General features: G+C 34.0%; 1 protein-coding gene across 6 annotated transcripts in view; it reads left to right on the top strand.

The window, feature by feature from the left end:
• VPS13A (vacuolar protein sorting 13 homolog A) overlaps nucleotides 1–18,305 on the top strand; it is a 109,412-nt gene that overhangs the window by 69,006 nt on the left and 22,101 nt on the right. For 2 of the 6 annotated variants that reach the window (XM_068175863.1, XM_068175867.1), the window contains exons 46-61: nucleotides 8–111; nucleotides 1,381–1,678; nucleotides 2,806–3,201; nucleotides 4,017–4,121; nucleotides 4,214–4,360; nucleotides 7,815–7,853; nucleotides 8,836–8,964; nucleotides 9,640–9,773; nucleotides 11,244–11,373; nucleotides 11,728–11,963; nucleotides 13,912–14,065; nucleotides 14,933–15,079; nucleotides 15,638–15,719; nucleotides 16,983–17,052; nucleotides 17,650–17,755; nucleotides 18,127–18,240. In XM_068175863.1, coding sequence (XP_068031964.1) covers nucleotides 8–111; nucleotides 1,381–1,678; nucleotides 2,806–3,201; nucleotides 4,017–4,121; nucleotides 4,214–4,360; nucleotides 7,815–7,853; nucleotides 8,836–8,964; nucleotides 9,640–9,773; nucleotides 11,244–11,373; nucleotides 11,728–11,963; nucleotides 13,912–14,065; nucleotides 14,933–15,079; nucleotides 15,638–15,719; nucleotides 16,983–17,052; nucleotides 17,650–17,755; nucleotides 18,127–18,240 — 2,391 coding nt within the window. The remainder of the gene's footprint in view (nucleotides 1–7; nucleotides 112–1,380; nucleotides 1,679–2,805; nucleotides 3,202–4,016; nucleotides 4,122–4,213; nucleotides 4,361–7,814; nucleotides 7,854–8,835; nucleotides 8,965–9,639; nucleotides 9,774–11,243; nucleotides 11,374–11,727; nucleotides 11,964–13,911; nucleotides 14,066–14,932; nucleotides 15,080–15,637; nucleotides 15,720–16,982; nucleotides 17,053–17,649; nucleotides 17,756–18,126; nucleotides 18,241–18,305) is intronic. The other 4 variants (XM_068175866.1, XM_068175868.1, XM_068175865.1 and 1 more) reach the window with 3 other exon arrangements.

Here is an 18,305-nt window from a genome sequence, read left to right as displayed (position 1 = left end):
TACATAGATAAGGAATCACTTTTCAATCCCGTTAAATGTTTTTGAAGAAGGAAGGTGTTTAGGGACTGCTTCACCAGCAAATGAATTCAACATCCCCTTTTCCTCTTACAGGTACTTTATTATCTTTTTATTGTAGAATATGTTTATACATTTTTGATTATTGTATCCATACAATTATGCTAAAAATTGTTTACCCTTGCTACCTAATACTGAAATAACATTGTGCTGTCATTGTTAGGTAGGATCTTCTCAGGGCATGTAGTCTGAGTTAAACAGAGTGCTATTTCATTGTTGAATTGGAAGTATTTTGAAATCCATTTTTATGAACAAGGTAAATTTGCTAAAATTTAAATCTGAGCTCAGGTACTTTTTCACTGTGTGAATTACACAGTGATGGTTATTCACATGGTACACTTCCTCATGGGTGATGTTTGGTGAATTAGTGCAGCTTTTTTGTTTTTTCTGAAAAGGCTGCTTTTGATTTTTTCATTCTGAAGTAAAAGATTAAAAGCTATATACTTAAACTCTATCAAAGATGTAAAAAAAGACTCATCAACCTTAGAGAAACTTGGCATATAGCATGGCTATGCTATTATCACAGTCAAGCTGTTAATAAAACTGCAATGAGTTTGAATGTAAATTTTAGCTGAACCAAATTGTAGGTTGGTAGGTTTGCTTTGATGGATTTTTTATGGTTGCAGAGACTTTTCCCTTCTGTTTTCTCACAAGCACTCTGCTCATTTTTTACAGTTAAAGCTTTGTATCTCCTTCATTACTTGAGTAACGTTGTACTGTAGATTCATCAATTCATTGATATTTCTGACCATCTGTATAAGATTTATTGGTGTTCTGATTCATTGCAGAGATGAGTTCCACTAGGCAGTCAGGAAATGTGTTAAGAAAAAAATCTTCATTCAGGAGCAACTTTATTAAATTAAAGCCATTACCTTATAAAAGCTATGGGTGTAAATATTCCATGAACTAACTTGGTGCTTTATGTGACTGGAGAGAAGGGCACATTGTGCACATACGTTTTAGGAGTAAGTTATTGATCCACACCTTTAGCTTGGAAAAGGAACAGAGCAGCACTTATAAGGAAATGTAGTAGCCTTTTCATAAGAATCTTCAGTAAACCTTCCTTTGTAAGGGAAGCATGTGGAGGTATGGAATACAAAACCCCAGCTGTTAAAATAGCATGAAATTTTGGGATCTAGTACATAATTTGATTTCCTCTTTAATCAAGGTAAAGGCAGCTAATGAACTACTGCTAAAAAAGTTCCTAAATACAAATAATATTAGAATGTCCCTGTTGCATAGTACTTTTTTATAATTGAAATATTCAGTTGCATGTTAAGTGTCTAAAAATGTTTTCATTTACAGATCCATACTGAGTTTGCAACCACTAGCCAATGAAAATGGAGTGGGTGGAGAATATGATATGTGTGAAGGAATTACTTTTGATGAAATTATGAAAAATGTTGACAGTTTATTACAAAGGAAATGCCAATCTGTGAGGTCAAGTAACCACTCACTTATCATCAATATTGTTCCTGTAAAAGATGCACTGACAGCTTCTTTAGGTGCAGAAGATGAATGGGATTTTCCATATGTTGTCCATTTATGGCCTTCTGTTCTTCTCCGCAATCTTCTTCCTTACCAAATAACTTACTCTGTAGAGGTAATTGTATAATGCTTGAATTTTAGTGATGTTTTCCACTTATAATGTGAAAGCTGGTTGAAATGGAGATTAGAACAAAGGGGTTCTGATGGAGTATTTGTAAGTAAGTTCACAGATCTTATAAGGGCAAGTCTTATATAAAGTGTGTATTGCCAGAACTGAAATATCACAGAATGTGAAATGTGGTGTTATTAGCCCATACTTTAGATATATATGTGAAATAAAACTTAACACTGTACAAGTTGGGCCCTACAAGAGTCGCTCAGTTGCTCAAGTGCAACTTCAGCATAATTAAATAGTGCAGCTTTTTCTGTGAAGACTGCCTTAGGTGGATCACCCTATGTTAGCATTTTATATGCAGTCACTGACTTTCAACAGTAGCATGCTTTTAACCAATTCTCACAGGCCTGCCTTTTTGCCAGGTTTTGGCTTGAATTGCAGCCTACTACTAGACTTCACATTTTTTCCAGATGAAATTAAACCATTAGGTGTACTGTGACTATTAATAGGCATTCTTTCCAGTGCCAGATGAGAGACAGTCTTGAGTAAAATACCTAAAGCATGCAGTGTTGACATTGATTCCTTAGCACTTCTGGTATAATTGTGTCCGACTCCTTATTGATGTCACTTAGGATAATAGAAATACATCTGGGAGACAGATTTTTTTCACATGGTCTTAACATTTAGTATTTGAACTCATATAGTAGAATCTAATAGTAAAACTTCATCACAATTAACAATTACTAGGACTGGAGACTGTGGCTTATACCAAATGTATGGAAGTAACAGGCTCTGTATATCTTTTACAAATTTAAATTTACTGAAGAAAACACTGTGTTGAGGAAATTTTTCATGTAAGAATACTTGTGTGTTTGAATTGACTGACAAATGGGCTTTTTGATGTTGAATATTGATGACCATGCATTAAGATTCTCTTTGCAAAATATTGTTTTAAAGTAGATGTTTAGGAAAGTAGCATATTTAAATAGCACAAAGGGTATTTTAAAATTGTACCTAAATAGCTTGTATTTTAATTTTTAGAGCTAGCTAAAAGATAAAAGTTGATATGAATTTTTTGTGTGATTCATGTAGATGTATTCTGTTTGGTGTCTGCTTGTCTTTTTAAGGGAAATGGGAACAAATACGACACTCTACAAGAAGGATGTTCTGCCCAGATTCACAATGCAGTCTTGGACCAAACAAAACTAGATTTGCAGTTGCTTAACTATCTTGATCAAGACTGGAGAAGCGAGTATCATATAAAAAGCAATCTGCCTGATATCAGCTTCACAACATTTCACTGTGTCACAGAGCTGGATAAGACTGAGCTGGATATTGCTGTTCACGTGACCTACACAACTGGGCAGATGATAATAGAAATTCACAGTCCCTACTGGATGGTGAATAAAACCGGTCGAATGTTACAATACAAAGCAGATGGTATTCACCGCAAGCATCCTCCAGATTACAAAAAGCCCCTCCTTTTTTCTTTCCAGCCTAAAAACTTCCTTCAAAATAACAAGGTATTGTATTTTGCAAACCTGACAGCTCTGTACTCCCTTATGTTGTTGCATGAAAGCCTTTTTGCACTTTAAAATGTTTTTACTCTATCCTGTGCTCTCTAAAAGGCATGAAACCTATAATATCTCTATCTAAAAACAGTGTTCTAAATAAGTGTGTAGTCAAATAGGCTTGAGATAGGAAATTTACATTATCAGAGGTGTTGTTAAGGAAGAGATCCTCACTTTGAAAGAAGTTCACTGAAAAATTGTTTTCTAAATAAAACAAATTCATTTTACATTTAAACTGTATCAATAAACGTTCTTATTCCAAATAAGACATGGAAATTTTGTAGGAAATGTAAAGTTGTGGTACTGGAACAATGAGTGCTACTTGAAAAATTAATACTTGTAATGGTGGTTGGTAGATTGGTTCTGGGTATATAGAACGCTAAGGTTAAGTTCACCTTTTGAGTTTCCTGAGTTTTTTAATGATGAATGTTACTGAAGGATGAATGATATGAAAGAGATTACAAGAGTGCATTGATTTTTCTTTGAAATTTTAATTATGATTTTTTTAAAGAATCCTTATCTGATTGCTTCCTCTGGAATGTCTTATACGTCAAGTGCTTATTCCATATGGGTTATAACTAAGCTTATTCCACATGGGTTATAAGTAGAAAATACATTTATTAGATGATACTGGCAGTTGTTATATCTTGATTTTTTAATAGAAACACAAGTATTTCCATTTATATTTATGCATACTTGATATATATAATTTTAAATGTTGTCAGTGACTTGTAAAGTGAAAATTAATTCAGGGTGCTTCTTCACAGGTGCAGCTTCGGGTAACTGACAGTGAACTGTCTGATCAGTTTTCACTGGACACTGTTGGAAGTCATGGTTCTGTGAAATGCAAGAGTCATAAAAAGGAATATCAAGTGAGTTAAATTTATCTTTCAAATTAATTATTTTCAGGAGATACAAATGGAGTTTAAATAGTGTACTTAAAATAATGTCTTTCTGTTCACAGGTTGGTGTCACCATAAACAATAGCAGTTTCAATATTACTAGAATTGTAACCTTCACTCCATTTTTTATGATTTCAAATAGAAGTAAATATACTTTGGAAGTAGCTGAAGAGGGCAAGGAAAAGTGGATTCCCATTGTTTTGCAACAGGTAAACTTACAATGGAACCTATTCCAAGTTGTGTCACTAAGGGAAAAAAAAATGGTTTGAAAACTCTCTGATGAAAAATGTGAGCCATATATAGTGTTTCCATGACAATGCTTCACTATAGTGTCCTTTTTCAATAAATGATCTGTGTCCTTTACCATTTCTTAGTGTTGCATTAGGACATACTGTAAAGCTGGTTTACATTGTAATTGGACTTTTTTATTCTGTCACTTTGTATCATAAATAGTATGAGAAAAAGGCCTCTACTGTGTTATATTATTACTGTATTAGCTCTCTGCAGCAGCACTGAAGCTTCTGTTCAGTTTAGCAGTAGTTTGTGGTAGAATATTTTGGTTGACCTGGTATGCATGAAGCCACTTTGGTATAGGGAGAAATTCCCTCATGTGATTCAATTCAGAGTGATACAAATGGTTCTTCTGAATCTAGTCACACTTCTGCTACTAAATGCTCAATGCATGCTTCCTAGAAAGGGGAGGGATCCTTGGCCCTCAGGCCAAGTGGTGTAAAAATGGGTTTAGGGCTTTTGGTTGTGCTGCAGAGACTGTTGAAGACTGGGTGTGCATCTTGGTGGTTTGCACTGCAGTATCACACAATTATGTTTTTTATGTGTGTTGGGTCTTGGAGCCATCATGCCTTCCTGCAGGACATGTAGGAAAAGCAGTGCTTGTTTGGGGTAGTGTTGGAGGTTTCTTAAAGCTGTAAGTGATATGTAGTGCCTTCTGGGAAGAATGAAATCCTTCCCCTTCCCCTTCCGACAAGAGCATGATCCAAAACAGTTTAGCCTAAAAAATAGTGTGGTTGAAGGCCCAGTTGATTTCCTTTAGAATCCTAGAAGTACAGGATTGTTAGACTTGGAAAAGATTTCTTAAGATAAAGTATCAAACCCACAAACCCACAAACCTGGCACTACCATAAGTAAATCACCACAAAAATAAATCCTCAAATGCTGCATCCACAAATTTTTTGAACACTTCCAGTAATGGTGATTCTACCACTTCCCTGGGCAGTCTATTCTAATGCCAGACTTCCCCTTTATTGAAGAAATTTTTCCTCACAGCCACTTTAAATGTCCTCTGATGCCATCTGAGGCTGTTTCCTTTGGTCCTGATGCTTGGAGACCAGCTTCCACTTTGCCACATTATCCTTTCATGCAAGTTGTAGAGAGTGATAAGGTGGCCTCTGAGCCTCCTTTTCTCCAGAGTGAACAATCCCAGCTCCCTCAGCCACTCCTCCTAGGACTTGTACTCCAGACCTTCAGCAGCTCCGTTGCCATTGTTTGGACACGCTCCAGCACTTCAATATCAGCATTGTAAATACTCCAAGTGGTTACTAAAAATGCTTGAAAACCAAATTGCAAAAGTTAAAAGGATTCCTAACCAGATCTTTCTATTACTTTTTTGGTACCCGCAGTACATGCTCCTTAGCTGTGTATATTATCTTTAATGATACAGTCATTAAAGATATGCCATTTAAATAGCAGTTTATTTCAGTTACTGAAATTGGTATGTTGTTCCATTGTGATTTTTGTTAAGTGTGCATAAAGGTTTAGATGTTGAAGTCACTTCAGTTTCCCATTATGCTTATCATTTTCAAAGTAAGTTTCTTTGCTTTTACTCAACAGTGTTTGACATATGCCTGCCTCTTTGTTCTATTCCTAATATTATGTTCCTCTAAACCAAGTTTTTTTGCTTGGCCTTACATAGTTTTTGAGTTCTTTATGTGTATGATTCCTCCTCTAGTTTATTGATAAAGGTCTGAAATGACTACATAATTACAGTAGTGTATGTGTAGTAGTATGGGCAACTTCATACCTAATTTCTTACTCTTAGGAAATATGTTCAGATGGTATTACTTCTTGTTTTGTAGCTTGTATTTTATATATCTTGGCTATTAGAATAAGTTAAAATATTTACAAAAAGTTCCGCAATTTCTGTAAAAACTACTCAAAGGTAGTTTTGATAGTTGAAATACATTCTGCATATATCATCCCTAGGTTTCCCATATTAGCTGTTTTATTGGTATGCCTACAGGATTTTCTAGTTTGTCCCACAAATGTCAGTGTTTCTTAGGTGTTTCATAATTGTATTGATTAATCTTAGCCTTATTTCAGTAATAAAGTATCCAAGGAAGACTAGTGGATCTTAGGATCACTCCTAAAAACTTTTAAAAGGTTAGATATGGCAGTTTACCAAATAGAGTACAGGTCAACAGATGAAACTGTATCCTCTTCTAAAGCCTCTTTTCACATTGTGTTGATATTTTTCCCTTTGAGAGGCAGTCTCTAAAAATCCGTGTTGTGACAACTTGTTCTGCCAGGGTTGTTCTTTTGTAATTCAGTTGCCTAATCCAATATCCAATCTTTCATCTCTTCTAAATGTAGGTAGTATCAAGCCTCTGTTGGTCTCTCTTTGGTCTGTCTCTGTTTTTAATCCAGAACAATTTCCAGGAGCAAGTTTACATGTGATCCTGTTGCTGAGATGGGACCTCTGCTATTCTGCTACTCTAGATTTTTTTTTAACTAATGCCTGTATTTTTTTTGAGTATTTCTCACATAACTCTCTTATATTAGGTTGATCTTTAAAAATTAAGCAGCTTGCTGAAATGTTAATGCATAGTTTGGCTTGCTCCTTTCTCCCACTATTCTATTTTTTGTCATTTTAAGTTAAGCAGAGACTTTCCTGCTGATTTTTTTAAAAATTCACTCTTCTTTCTTACTGACAGATAACTTGTCTTTTTAGGAAAGAAAGCAATTCTTATGTAGAACCTATCTTCTGTGAGACATCTTCCCTGTCCCATCTTTCCCCATGGAAAATAGTAAATATATCAGAAACCTTAATCACTATTTCTAGAAAAATCCATTGTTATTCAAAGACTGCAATAGAGTTTATTGGACAGTGATTAGTTTGCAGTGGTTTGGTAAGGACAGTCCTTTGAATTATGTGTATTGCAAAGCAGTTGATCAGCGAATATCCTTAGAGAAAGAAGACATTGCTGAAGACTGTTTATAAGACCAGTGCTAAATATAAATTAAAGATAAATTATGGAAGCAAAATTGTTGTATAAATATAACATCTGGTGAAGCACTTAGCAAGTATGTGGTAAAAACCTTGAAAATGACATCATTATGTCACAGAATCTCTGGCTAAAGTCTACTACAAAAATTTTTCAATTCCCTGTAGTTGATTCTGTAATGTCTTGTTTAGCCAATCTTTTTTACTTCTTGGTTTGGATCTTAAACTTCCATTTGCTATTGACTGATCCTCCTTGGATTTCATTTGGGCTCAATGAATTCCACGTTGAGACTTACATGCTATGTTTGATTATAATTTACAGCACAATTTAAATTTCCTTTGTCTGTAGGATACATGTTGATGTAAATTACACCTTCAATCTTACTGTTTAACTCTATTTTTTTCCTTTGTCTTCCTGCTTCCTGTGGTGTGAGAAACAATGGGAAAGGGAACTTAGTGGCATGGTAAGTTGGTGAGCTAGTCTTTCACCACCGAAGAATTAATTCTAGGATTCCGATGCAATTAGTTATGCACATCTCATTTCTTAAACTATGTTAGAGAAAAATGGTTCTAAAATTTTGAATGGTGCGTGTCAACAGTTTGAAATACAGGAAACATGGTCTATCTAAAAGGACTTTGGCTGTTGATAGCTGAGAGTTACTATTAGTCTTAGCTTGTTCTTGTGGCAGGACTCAGTTAGAGACTTTTCACTAGTTACAATTAAAACTTTCGTCTTCTCTGTCTCCTGGTTGTTTCCATTTAGCAAGTGAACTATTGAAGAGAGATTACCTTTGAGATTTTTAAATCCATAATGGTTATGATTTCAGCTACGAATGTGAATAGCAGAACGTGCTCTCTGATTTAGCTCCTGATGCTCCATACTGTGTGTTTTATACCCACATACGTATGTGTTTATATATACTTTTAAATAGATATGTAACACTTTTAAAAGGACTGCTAGTAGCTGATGTCCTGTATACTCATGTTATTCTGGGGTGGCATTTATGCTAATATCCCATTTTGATATTCATTGTCACTGTAAAATTGATTTGAAATTTATACCTTTTTTGGAAAAAGGTCTGCTAATGGAAGAACAGTTTCATCTTTTTTATTTTACCAAGCTTGGCATTTTCAATGTTGTAGTTATTTTACACTCTGGATTTTATGTACTTATCAATTTTAAATGTACTTCTTTGAAGTCTTACTGTTTCCACTTTAGCTCCTTAACTCCTCACTTTCTTCACTGTAGTCAGAATTATTTCTTGACTTCCTTTCAATTTACTGTATTCAGGTAAGTGATAAGTTTCAGGTTTTTTTAATACAATTTGTGATCCCAGTTGGTACACTTTTGGATAGACTTTATTAGATGAATTTTGGGCTAATGTGAATGGCATTTAAAGCCTGATTTGTATTCTCACTTTGAAATTTCTGATTTTTCTTTTCTAGTGCATTCCCTTTTGGCCTGAAAATGATGTCAACAAACTGCTTGTTAGAGTTGAAAATTCTGATCTCCCTCCAAAGAAGATAAATTTTGATCATCAAGAAAACTGTCTTTTACTGCATTTGGACAATAAGGTAACATATTGCCTTCCATGTTTACATGTTAGGTAAAACAGCATAAATCACTTTTTCATTTTCATTCTCAAAACTTTATTTTCCCATGCTATAAACTATTGCAGAACCTTAGCTGAAGCAAAGATTATGTTTTTGCAAATCATGCTCTCTTTTGTGTGTGTACAAACAGATGTAAGTAGGTATTCTGTTTTAAGTGTTTCTCTGGGGAGCATTACTACAGGAGATAAAATACAGAGTGTTTTGCAAGTATTCTTTGTTAGAAGTATTAATATTAGTTCTAAAGGAACACTGAGTAACTTTTACTTCACAAAATTTTCTTGTATGTTGCAGATAGTCTCATCTATCAGTAGTTTTTAAGTAGGTGAGTGGTTTTTGTAGTATAATGTTCTTGAGGGCATGAATGTTTATGCTTGTAATAAGGAAGGTTACTCTACTACCAGTCTTAACTTTTCACGGTACAGAACTCCTGCATAGTTTTAATTATGAATTGTAATACCTGCTACCTAGTACTTAGATCAAGGAAGTATTTTGAAGGCAGGGTAAAACAGCTAGTTTTACTACATGATATTTTTATCTTATGATGAGAGGAAAAGGTCTTCAAAATATTTAAATTGCATTTACTTTGCTGGAAATCCATTCCATTGTTACTTACTTTGTAATTTTTACAACTGATAGCTTGGAGGAATTGCAGTGGATGTTAATCTGACTGAGCATTCTACGGTGATTACCTTTTCTAATTACCATGATGGTGCAGCTCCATTTCTGTTGATAAACCATACCAAAGAGGAAATTATTGAGTATGGACAAAGGTATGTATGAAGAGATTTAGTGTGGATGTTTGCATGAAGACATATGAACTTTAGTTTTGTATATTGTAAGCATGCATTCTCTAAAGAAGCCTGTTTTGAATAAATAGCTTTGAAGAAATGGCTGTCAAATTTTTTCAGAGCACCCAAAAATCTCTTGCTTGGTAAATTGAAGACAATGAATTGTTAGCAATGTTATATACCACTAGGTAGTTTTACAAGTGAGCTGCTTTGTGGTGTCTTTTTATATGAATTTTGTGGCCTTGTGACAGCTATGTTCCTGGTGGGGGACAAAGGATGTGCTTTTCTGGAACTGTGCAGGTGCTGACTGTGCAAAATAAGTAACAAAGAAAATTTAGCTGAAGGAATGGGTTCAAGTTATGTGAGATAGGGCATGAGAGGTAGTTACATTAATTTTGCCAAGCCAGGACAAAACTAAGATAATTTTAACAAATACTAATTTTCTGCAATGAGTGAATATTTACTTCTGCACCTGCACACAGTTACACTGTTCTCTACCTCTAATGTTTTTGCAATGCTTTGTCACTGTATGCAGATACTATGCAATGCTGAGAAATGTATACCTGCACCATTCATGAATTATTTCTTTTTAAAAACCAAACAGCCTACCCTTTTTTCCCTTCAGTCAGTCAGAGCAGTATTGTTTAAAGATTTTTACTTTGAAGGTGGAAGAGTTGTTTGTCAAATCCTATTTGCTTCCCGTTTGCCTGAAGAATAATTGCTTGGTTTGGGTTTTCTCTGTAAAGATTAGTAATTTTTACCTTTTAGGATGAATTGTGGGCATCCTTTAATGTCAGTTTAATTAGAACAAAGTACTATACTTTGAGTGGAAGGGCCTGTCATTTAGTCCATCTGCCTCACCACTTCAGGTCTGATCAAAAGTTAAAGCATGTTATTAAGGATATTGTTCAAGTCAAGGGCTTGGGCCATCTCCTGCCTCTCAAGAAAGCCTTGTTCCAGTGTTTTTAAAGAAAATCTTCGTAACATTCAGTCTAAACCTCCCCTGGGACAGCAAAGATGCAAGGGAATGGTTCAAATCACTGGATCCCAGCAAGCAGAGATCAGCATCTCTCCGCTTCCTCTCCTGGGGTAGCTTCTTTCAGAGACCTGTAGAAGACAATTCTGCAAGTTTTTGACTATATGTGAGGGGGAATGGAGTTTAAAGCACATTTGTCTGGAAATGTTGATCACAAAGGGGGAAGAAAATGAGTATATAAAATCTACTGTATATACTTCATTTTTGAAGTATATATATGTATATTAAAGTACAAATCCTCATTCTTATTGCTGTTCTGAGAACATTTTTGTGCATGTTTTTTATGCATAATGTTATTTTTGTTCTGTTCTCATTACTTGAAAATATTATTAGTGTTCTTGTTGAAATGCTAGAATGCAAAGGTCATTGACACAAAATATTCATTGACATTTGAATTTAAAATTACTTTGTTCTAGCTCCCTTAGTGAATTGGAAGACTGCCTTCAGCCAAATAAGGCAGTATTGTATACTTGGGCAGACCCAACAGGATCTAGGAAATTAAAATGGAGATGTGGAAATAGAACCGAGGAAATTGCCGCAAAAGAGGTATATTTTTTATATCAAAATCTTCTTTTAATAGTGTCTAATTTTATATGTCCATTCATCAGTGTATGCAGGAAACTTCGTATTCAATGAGCATGATCAGTAGTCTCATATATGAGTTCCAAACACAGAATACTAACAACACTTTTTTTGCCAGCGCTTGTTCAAGTAAGCAGTCTTCAGTTGAAAAATGTCAGTGAGTGTGTGTGGTGAGAGGCTGTCATAAAACTTTGTGATTACTTTTTTCCTGTACCATAAAAAAATATCTTCCATTGTTGTGTTGCTAAGACTCAACAGGCTTTTTTTTTTTTTTTTGGTGGGGTAGAATGATTAATAGAGTTTTCCTCTCATTTGTAGGACAAAATGGAAGTACTCAGTGTGGATTCTAGAAAAGTGGTCTATTTAATGTCGTTTTATGAAGGTTTGCAGCGTATTGTCTTGTTCACTGAAGATGAGAATGTATTTAAATTGACATATGAAAGTGTAAAAGCAGAACTAGCAGAACAAGAAATTATTCTGTCTTTGCAAGATGTTGGAATTTCATTGGTTAATAATTATACAAAACAAGAGGTGTCCTACATTGGAATTACAAGGTAACTTACTTTGTGTGCAGCTGTCTGAAATATTTAACTTCAGGTATTTTCACTCTGTGAATTTCATTTTGGTTTGTGCTGAAAGAGCAAATAGAGGTCTGGGTTAATAATGTTCAGATCTAATCACTGTATTTTCCTGCTGCCAAGAGAAATGCTTTCACTGTGTTTTGTACTAATGCATATGCTAACTGTATTTAGATGTACGTGGTTTTGGAGTGTGTATTTGTAACTGTGTGTGGCAGATTTCCCATTACACTGGACAGAAAATACTTCCTGTCCACATAGTTTGAGAAGTGATAATAGAGTTTTAAGGAGCAAGCTCTGCAAATAGTTTGTGTCAGTGGGTTTTGTTATCTTTACTGCAGAAATAGCTGAATTCTGTGCTGGAAATTTTTATATAAAAGCTTGTAGGTCCCTTTAGTTTTGGTTGTTTAATTATGGTGATCCAGGGCTCTACTACTTCTGTTTCCTACTGTAATCATACATTTCAGAGGGAAGCAGAAAATAAATTATGTAATGCTTTGGAAATATGTGTTATCATATATTTGAAGGGGGCTTTTTGGAATCATAAAGGGACACTTGAATATAATTGCCATAATACATGCACTTCATTTTATTCTGTTACGAGGTTGACAGAGTGAGAGTTATTTTTTCTTGATTAATTCTTTGCACTTTACTGAAAAACAAACAAAAGTGAACTTTTCATACATACAGGCTTCACATAATCATATCCATCATTTACTAAGAAAATTCCAGTCCTTGCCCTCACCTGAGAAGCTATGCTCTGATATTTAGGCAGTGGAAACACTCCATTAAAAGTGGCAGCTGATTGCTGAGATTCACAATAGTGTTGAGATTTCACTAAATTCGTTTTTCTTTGAAAGCAGTCATCCATAGTCATTAGTCTAGCAGTGCTTACAGTCAATTTTCTTGTCAAACCCAGATGAGATGTCAGATTTCTTGAAAATGGATGGCAGTACTGTTGAAATTGGCTTAATTTTTTTTAGAAGCAAGAAAAAACCCCAAAACTCAAAAACAAGACCAGAAAAGGTGGGGGAAAAAAAAAGGAAGGGGGGGAACTCTCAGCAATCAAGATAGTACTCTTTTTTGTAGTTGTTTTGAACTTCAGCTCACCTTTTTTTGTCATTGATGTGTCTCAACACAGACACAGATGTAGCTAAAAGAGCTTAGGTGGCTGTGTCTGGAAAGCTACATATTTGTAGACTAGAGAGTAATTTGTGGTAAGAAGTACCTTCTACCTGCCTGATAGTGTTGGTTTGTGAAAAGGTGAAATCAGGCACAGAGCTTTTCACAGAAGCAGTAGAAAAAAAGTCTAATGCCCTTTAAGGTTGTTTAATTATTTGCATTAATAAAACTGAGAGACAGAAGAAAGAATAACATTTCAAAAAAAACAAACAAGAAACAAACCCAAAACTCCCACCATGAAATCATTAGAATAAACAAGTAAAACAAAACCACCTCTTGATTTTAGATAAAAGACTAAATAAACATGCTTATCAAAAAATAAGCAGTGCAGGAGGCATTTTATCTTGACTTTAACTTTTCAATTTGTAGTAAATTTAAAATGCCAAAATAAATGCAGGACTATAAGCAGAAAACTACATTGAGATTGTAGGCCAATGGATGGCAGTACTGCTTCTTTGATAGAGCTTCCTTGGTATCACTACAAACCCATCTTCATCAAAGTGGGAAGTTAAACAGACTTGTTAACTTATTTTTTTTCCATCATAATGGAGACACTGGCTTCTGCTTAGTTCCAAGAAGGCAGTGCATGATTTGGGTTGCTTCTGTTTGCTACAGTGGTGCTTTATGTTGTGGTTTCTCATTTCCTAGTTACAACATACTAGAAAAATAGTAGGTGTGTTCTTGAAAACTTGTTTTCAAAAAGCTAATCCTTCTCTTTTGTTTTTTTGTTTTGTTTTCCAAGTTCTGATGTGGTGTGGGAGACAAAACCCAAGAAGAAGTCAAGATGGAGACCAATGAGTGTGAAGCAAATTGATAAATTAGAACAAGAATTCAGAGATTACAGTGAGCTAAGTCCTTCAGAAAATAAGATTATTGAGTTGGAATCTAATGTTTTGGTAATACTGATAGTTCTCTAATTCTATTGCTTATATGTATGCACAAGAAAAAGATATCAATTTTGCTGTCTTTCATAAAACTTACGGTAGAATTTGAGATGATTGATTTACCTACTCCATTTGCAAACGCTTCTTTATCCCTGTATTAAAAAAATGCAGGAAAAATTCCACAAACTTGATATATTGCTACAGACTTTTTGTTGTTAGTGCCTGACTTTGAAATTGAGGTGTATTGTTTTTGGAGGTGTAACGTTGTAGTACGAAATATGCATAAAACTACAGTGAGGAAGGTTTGCATTTGGTTCATATGTCATACCAGCAAATATGTTAGTTTGGGGTTGATTTATTTGTTTGTTTTAGTCTGAAATCCTGTATTTTTAAAATGTCTTGTTGTGGGATGATTTAGCTGTCATTCAACCACATAAAATTGAAAAAGAAATTTCAGAAATTATTCTGCAATGTAGAAGCACATTATGCTACAAATGCTCGGTCCTTGTGTATGGATGAATTCTAGACACTCATTAGAAATGTGCTGTGGGAAAATAAACACTGGATAGATAAATGATGCAGTGTTTATGTCAGTCATAGTCCATTACACTATTCAGATTTTCTTCTAGATAGCTGTGTGGTAAATGATAGTAACCCCCAAATAATGCACTATTTTGTAGTTTTATTTCTGTTTTAATTTATGGCAAAATTTGTTTGCTTTAAATAGAGGAAAATTATGACATCTAATGTAAAAGGTGCAGAACTTTTACTGCTGAGCTTTACAATATTGGTAAACAGTGTAAATTTTTAAGTATATTATATGAAGCAGGATTTTAAAACACTTGGCATAGTAAATTTTCTTTAATAATAATACACTAGGTATGTTTAACTCCTAATGGAATGAACATGACAATTCAACAGCCAAATGAGGTTCCTATCAGAAGAAATTATCTGCCAGCTTTAAAAGTGGAATACAGTTCCTCTGCACATCAGAAGTCTTTCAGAATTCAAATTTACAGGATACAAGTGAGTCATGTCAAAAAGTAGTTATTTTTTCTGAATGAACAACTTTTATGGAAACTTGGGTTCATTTCTAGAATTGTTTGGATTTCTCATGTTTTCAATTTAATCGTAATCATTGGCTTTTACATCAGTGCTTCTCAATCTTTGAAAATACTACTTAAGCGCTTCTTGGAAAAAGAAGACAAATATGACTCTTCAGAAAAAAATATTTGGCATTCATCTTACTTGGTTTTTCTTGGAGCATTTCTGTATAACAAGCAAAAAGAGAGGTGAAATTTCTTGTCATGTTATGCTTAATGTTTTAAGAACAAATACTTTGCAAAACTTTTGTGGACCATTTATTACTACTAATTTAAAGAAACTTTTCTAAATTATTAGAATTTGATTATTAGATTTTGAAAATAGATACATTTTAAGTACAGTAGTGGCTTTTCTCTGCTTTTGGATTGGTGGAAGGCTGCAGGTAAAGAGATCATATCTCTAGAGTTTGTCCTGGTTTTAAAATATTTCACTATTGAAAAGCTAATGTGCTGCACCTTGTCCTGTCCTTACCCCTACTAGATACAAAACCAGATTCCTGGAGCCATATTTCCCTTTGTGTTTTATCCTATTAAACCTCCAAAGTCCATCACCTTGGATTCAGGTTTGTTCTAGTTTAACATAATCCTTCCTTTTAAAACAAAAGATAACTTGTTTGTACAGAAGTTAATAATTTTATCAGATTTATCACTTTTATCAGGTGAAGTCTGCATGAGCTTTCTGACTACAGATAATACAAATAATAATGGTAGAAGTAAGGAAGCAGTTACCTCTACAAAGAAGATCTATAGAACACTGTTTCAGCAGTTAACAATTAACAGAAAAAAATAAAAGGTCTTTTATTTGTCATTATCATACCTTTTAAGAGCATCTTTTTGGCACATTACTTAATTGATTGTGGAGAACATATGATGTGAGAGTTACATAATAAACTTAAAAGGAGGTTTTCAGTTCAAACCACCACTAAAATTTAATGCTGACTAATATATGAGAAGACTTGTCTGTTCATAAGATCAGTTTTGTTAATTTTGATGGTAGTGAATCTGTTGCACTGTTTCTGTGCTACTTACATTTGGAGTTTAGGGGCAGTGAGGATTAACTTGTCATCTTTAGTCTTCCACTATTTCCCTACTGCTCTAGTATCATGCAGTGCATTACCTAGTAACCTATCTGAAGTAATCTTAACTACTAAGACAAGAAAGGTGCCTTAGCTCAAAGTTGTTAAATGAGGCTTATAAGCTCTCCACATGTCAGATTATATTTTGTATGGTTTTTGGGTAGCTTTATGCATTACTTGAAGCATAGAGCTCAGTGTTGCTATACTAAGTGGTGAACTGGAATCTTTCATTAATTTTTTCACACCAAAGTCACTTGAAAAACCTAAGTAATATCAAAAGGGATTCTGGATTGAGACAAAGAATACTGCTTGCAATTTTGTTCAGAAGCTAGTGGGATGTCAGTTGTTCATTCTGAATATGATTGGTTTTAAGCTACAGTGCATGAATCTGCAGAATTCATTTTTGTTTGTTTAGCTTACATTTTTGTATCAGCCATTGGAAAATCTTATTCCACGAATAAAGAAATTACATAAATGTAATATTATATGGATATTAATTTGCTTTTAAATGAAGATGGTGCATTTTCAGTTAAATAGCATTTTCATGTTTCATTTAATCCTTGTCTTCCTATTACTTTCTATTCCTGCTCATTTTCCTGTCTTGTTTGCCAGTCATATCCATTATGAAATCCTGTTGTACAGGATTGAGAAAACCCTGAATGTATATGACATTTACATAAGAAAATTTAGGAAGTTATGTATATCATAAAGCAATCTGTGCTGATCTCTTTTTATTTGACAACTTCATAGCACCAAAACCATTTACTGATGTCAGTATTGTCATGAGAACTGCGGGACACTCAGAAATATCTCATATTAAGTAAGTATTTTGACATGTTCCATCTCTATTGCTATTGGATATGTTTAATCAAGATTTAAAATTAAAATTATTACAGAGGCAAATATAATGAAATGTAATTTTGACACAAACTCAGTCTTGGAAACTTAGAGCATTTTAAGAGAGATGAAAGCTCAGTGTCCTTTATTATCCACATAACTGAAGAGTAAAGCAAGGATTTTTAGATGTCTTTTTAATGCATATTTTTAGTCATCTTTATTTAGAAAAAAAATCTTTGTATAGTGGTGCTATATACAGTGTTAAATGCTGCTATATGTTTCAAATTGTTTTGGTTATTTAGAAATGTGTTTATCTTACACCTAAGTGGGAAGCCTTCTTTTCACCAGCAATGATGAATCCCTCAAAAAACCGCAAAACAAATAAAAAAGAAAACCATCAACAAAATACAAACATAAACAAAAAACAACCCCCTGAAAACCCCAAAGCAAAAACCCACACCAAAAAAACCCACCAAAACCAGTACCATAAGTGAAAGTGTTCTAAATACCCTGTACTAAGTTTTAAGTGTTACATGGTTTTGTAGAATACCTTAATAATTATTTTTTGTTTAATGTGTAGGTATTTCAAGGTCCTGATTCAAGAGATGGATCTCAGATTAGATCTTGGCTTCCTGTATGCAGTTGGTGAATTCTTTACACAGACTGATGTGCCAAGTGACCAAGAGGTAGAAACCTTCTGTTGTTTGAAGAACAATAGATTTTAAATTTGTAACTATTCAACTTGTATTTTTTAAAAAAATAAAAATTATTTTTTGTGTCCATATCATTGGTTAATTTCTGTGTATCTGGAAATAATAGGAAGCTATGAGGTTTTCATTTAATGTTACCTGGGTCAGATAGGAGACCCCTTCCTTTATGCTCATCCTGTATGCTATGCAAAGAAGGCTTTAAACATTACGGTACAGGGACAATGACAGGAGTTTGTACATGAGAGAGTGTAAGTAGTATTAGTCAATGTATTGTATCAATGACAAATGACTAGTAATTTTATATACTCCAAATTTTGAAGAAATATCTTTTTCAAATGCATTTACAGCTACAACTTTTCGAAAAGGATGTTGAATCTCTTCAAGAAGAACTAATGAGTGTGTCATCAATGGATACATCACAAATCAGCTTATATGAATACTTCCACATCTCTCCAATTAAGGTATTTCTTTTTCACATTATGGACTGATTTTGCTCTCTGAAATTTTTTTTTCTCATGCAGGATAG

The sequence above is a fragment of the Anomalospiza imberbis genome, chromosome Z, assembly GCF_031753505.1.
Source record: "Anomalospiza imberbis isolate Cuckoo-Finch-1a 21T00152 chromosome Z, ASM3175350v1, whole genome shotgun sequence".
In the NCBI taxonomy this organism is placed as follows: Eukaryota; Metazoa; Chordata; class Aves; order Passeriformes; family Viduidae; genus Anomalospiza; species Anomalospiza imberbis.
The sequence above is the reverse complement of the archived record's forward strand: the minus strand, read 5'-3'. Positions and strand labels throughout refer to the sequence as shown.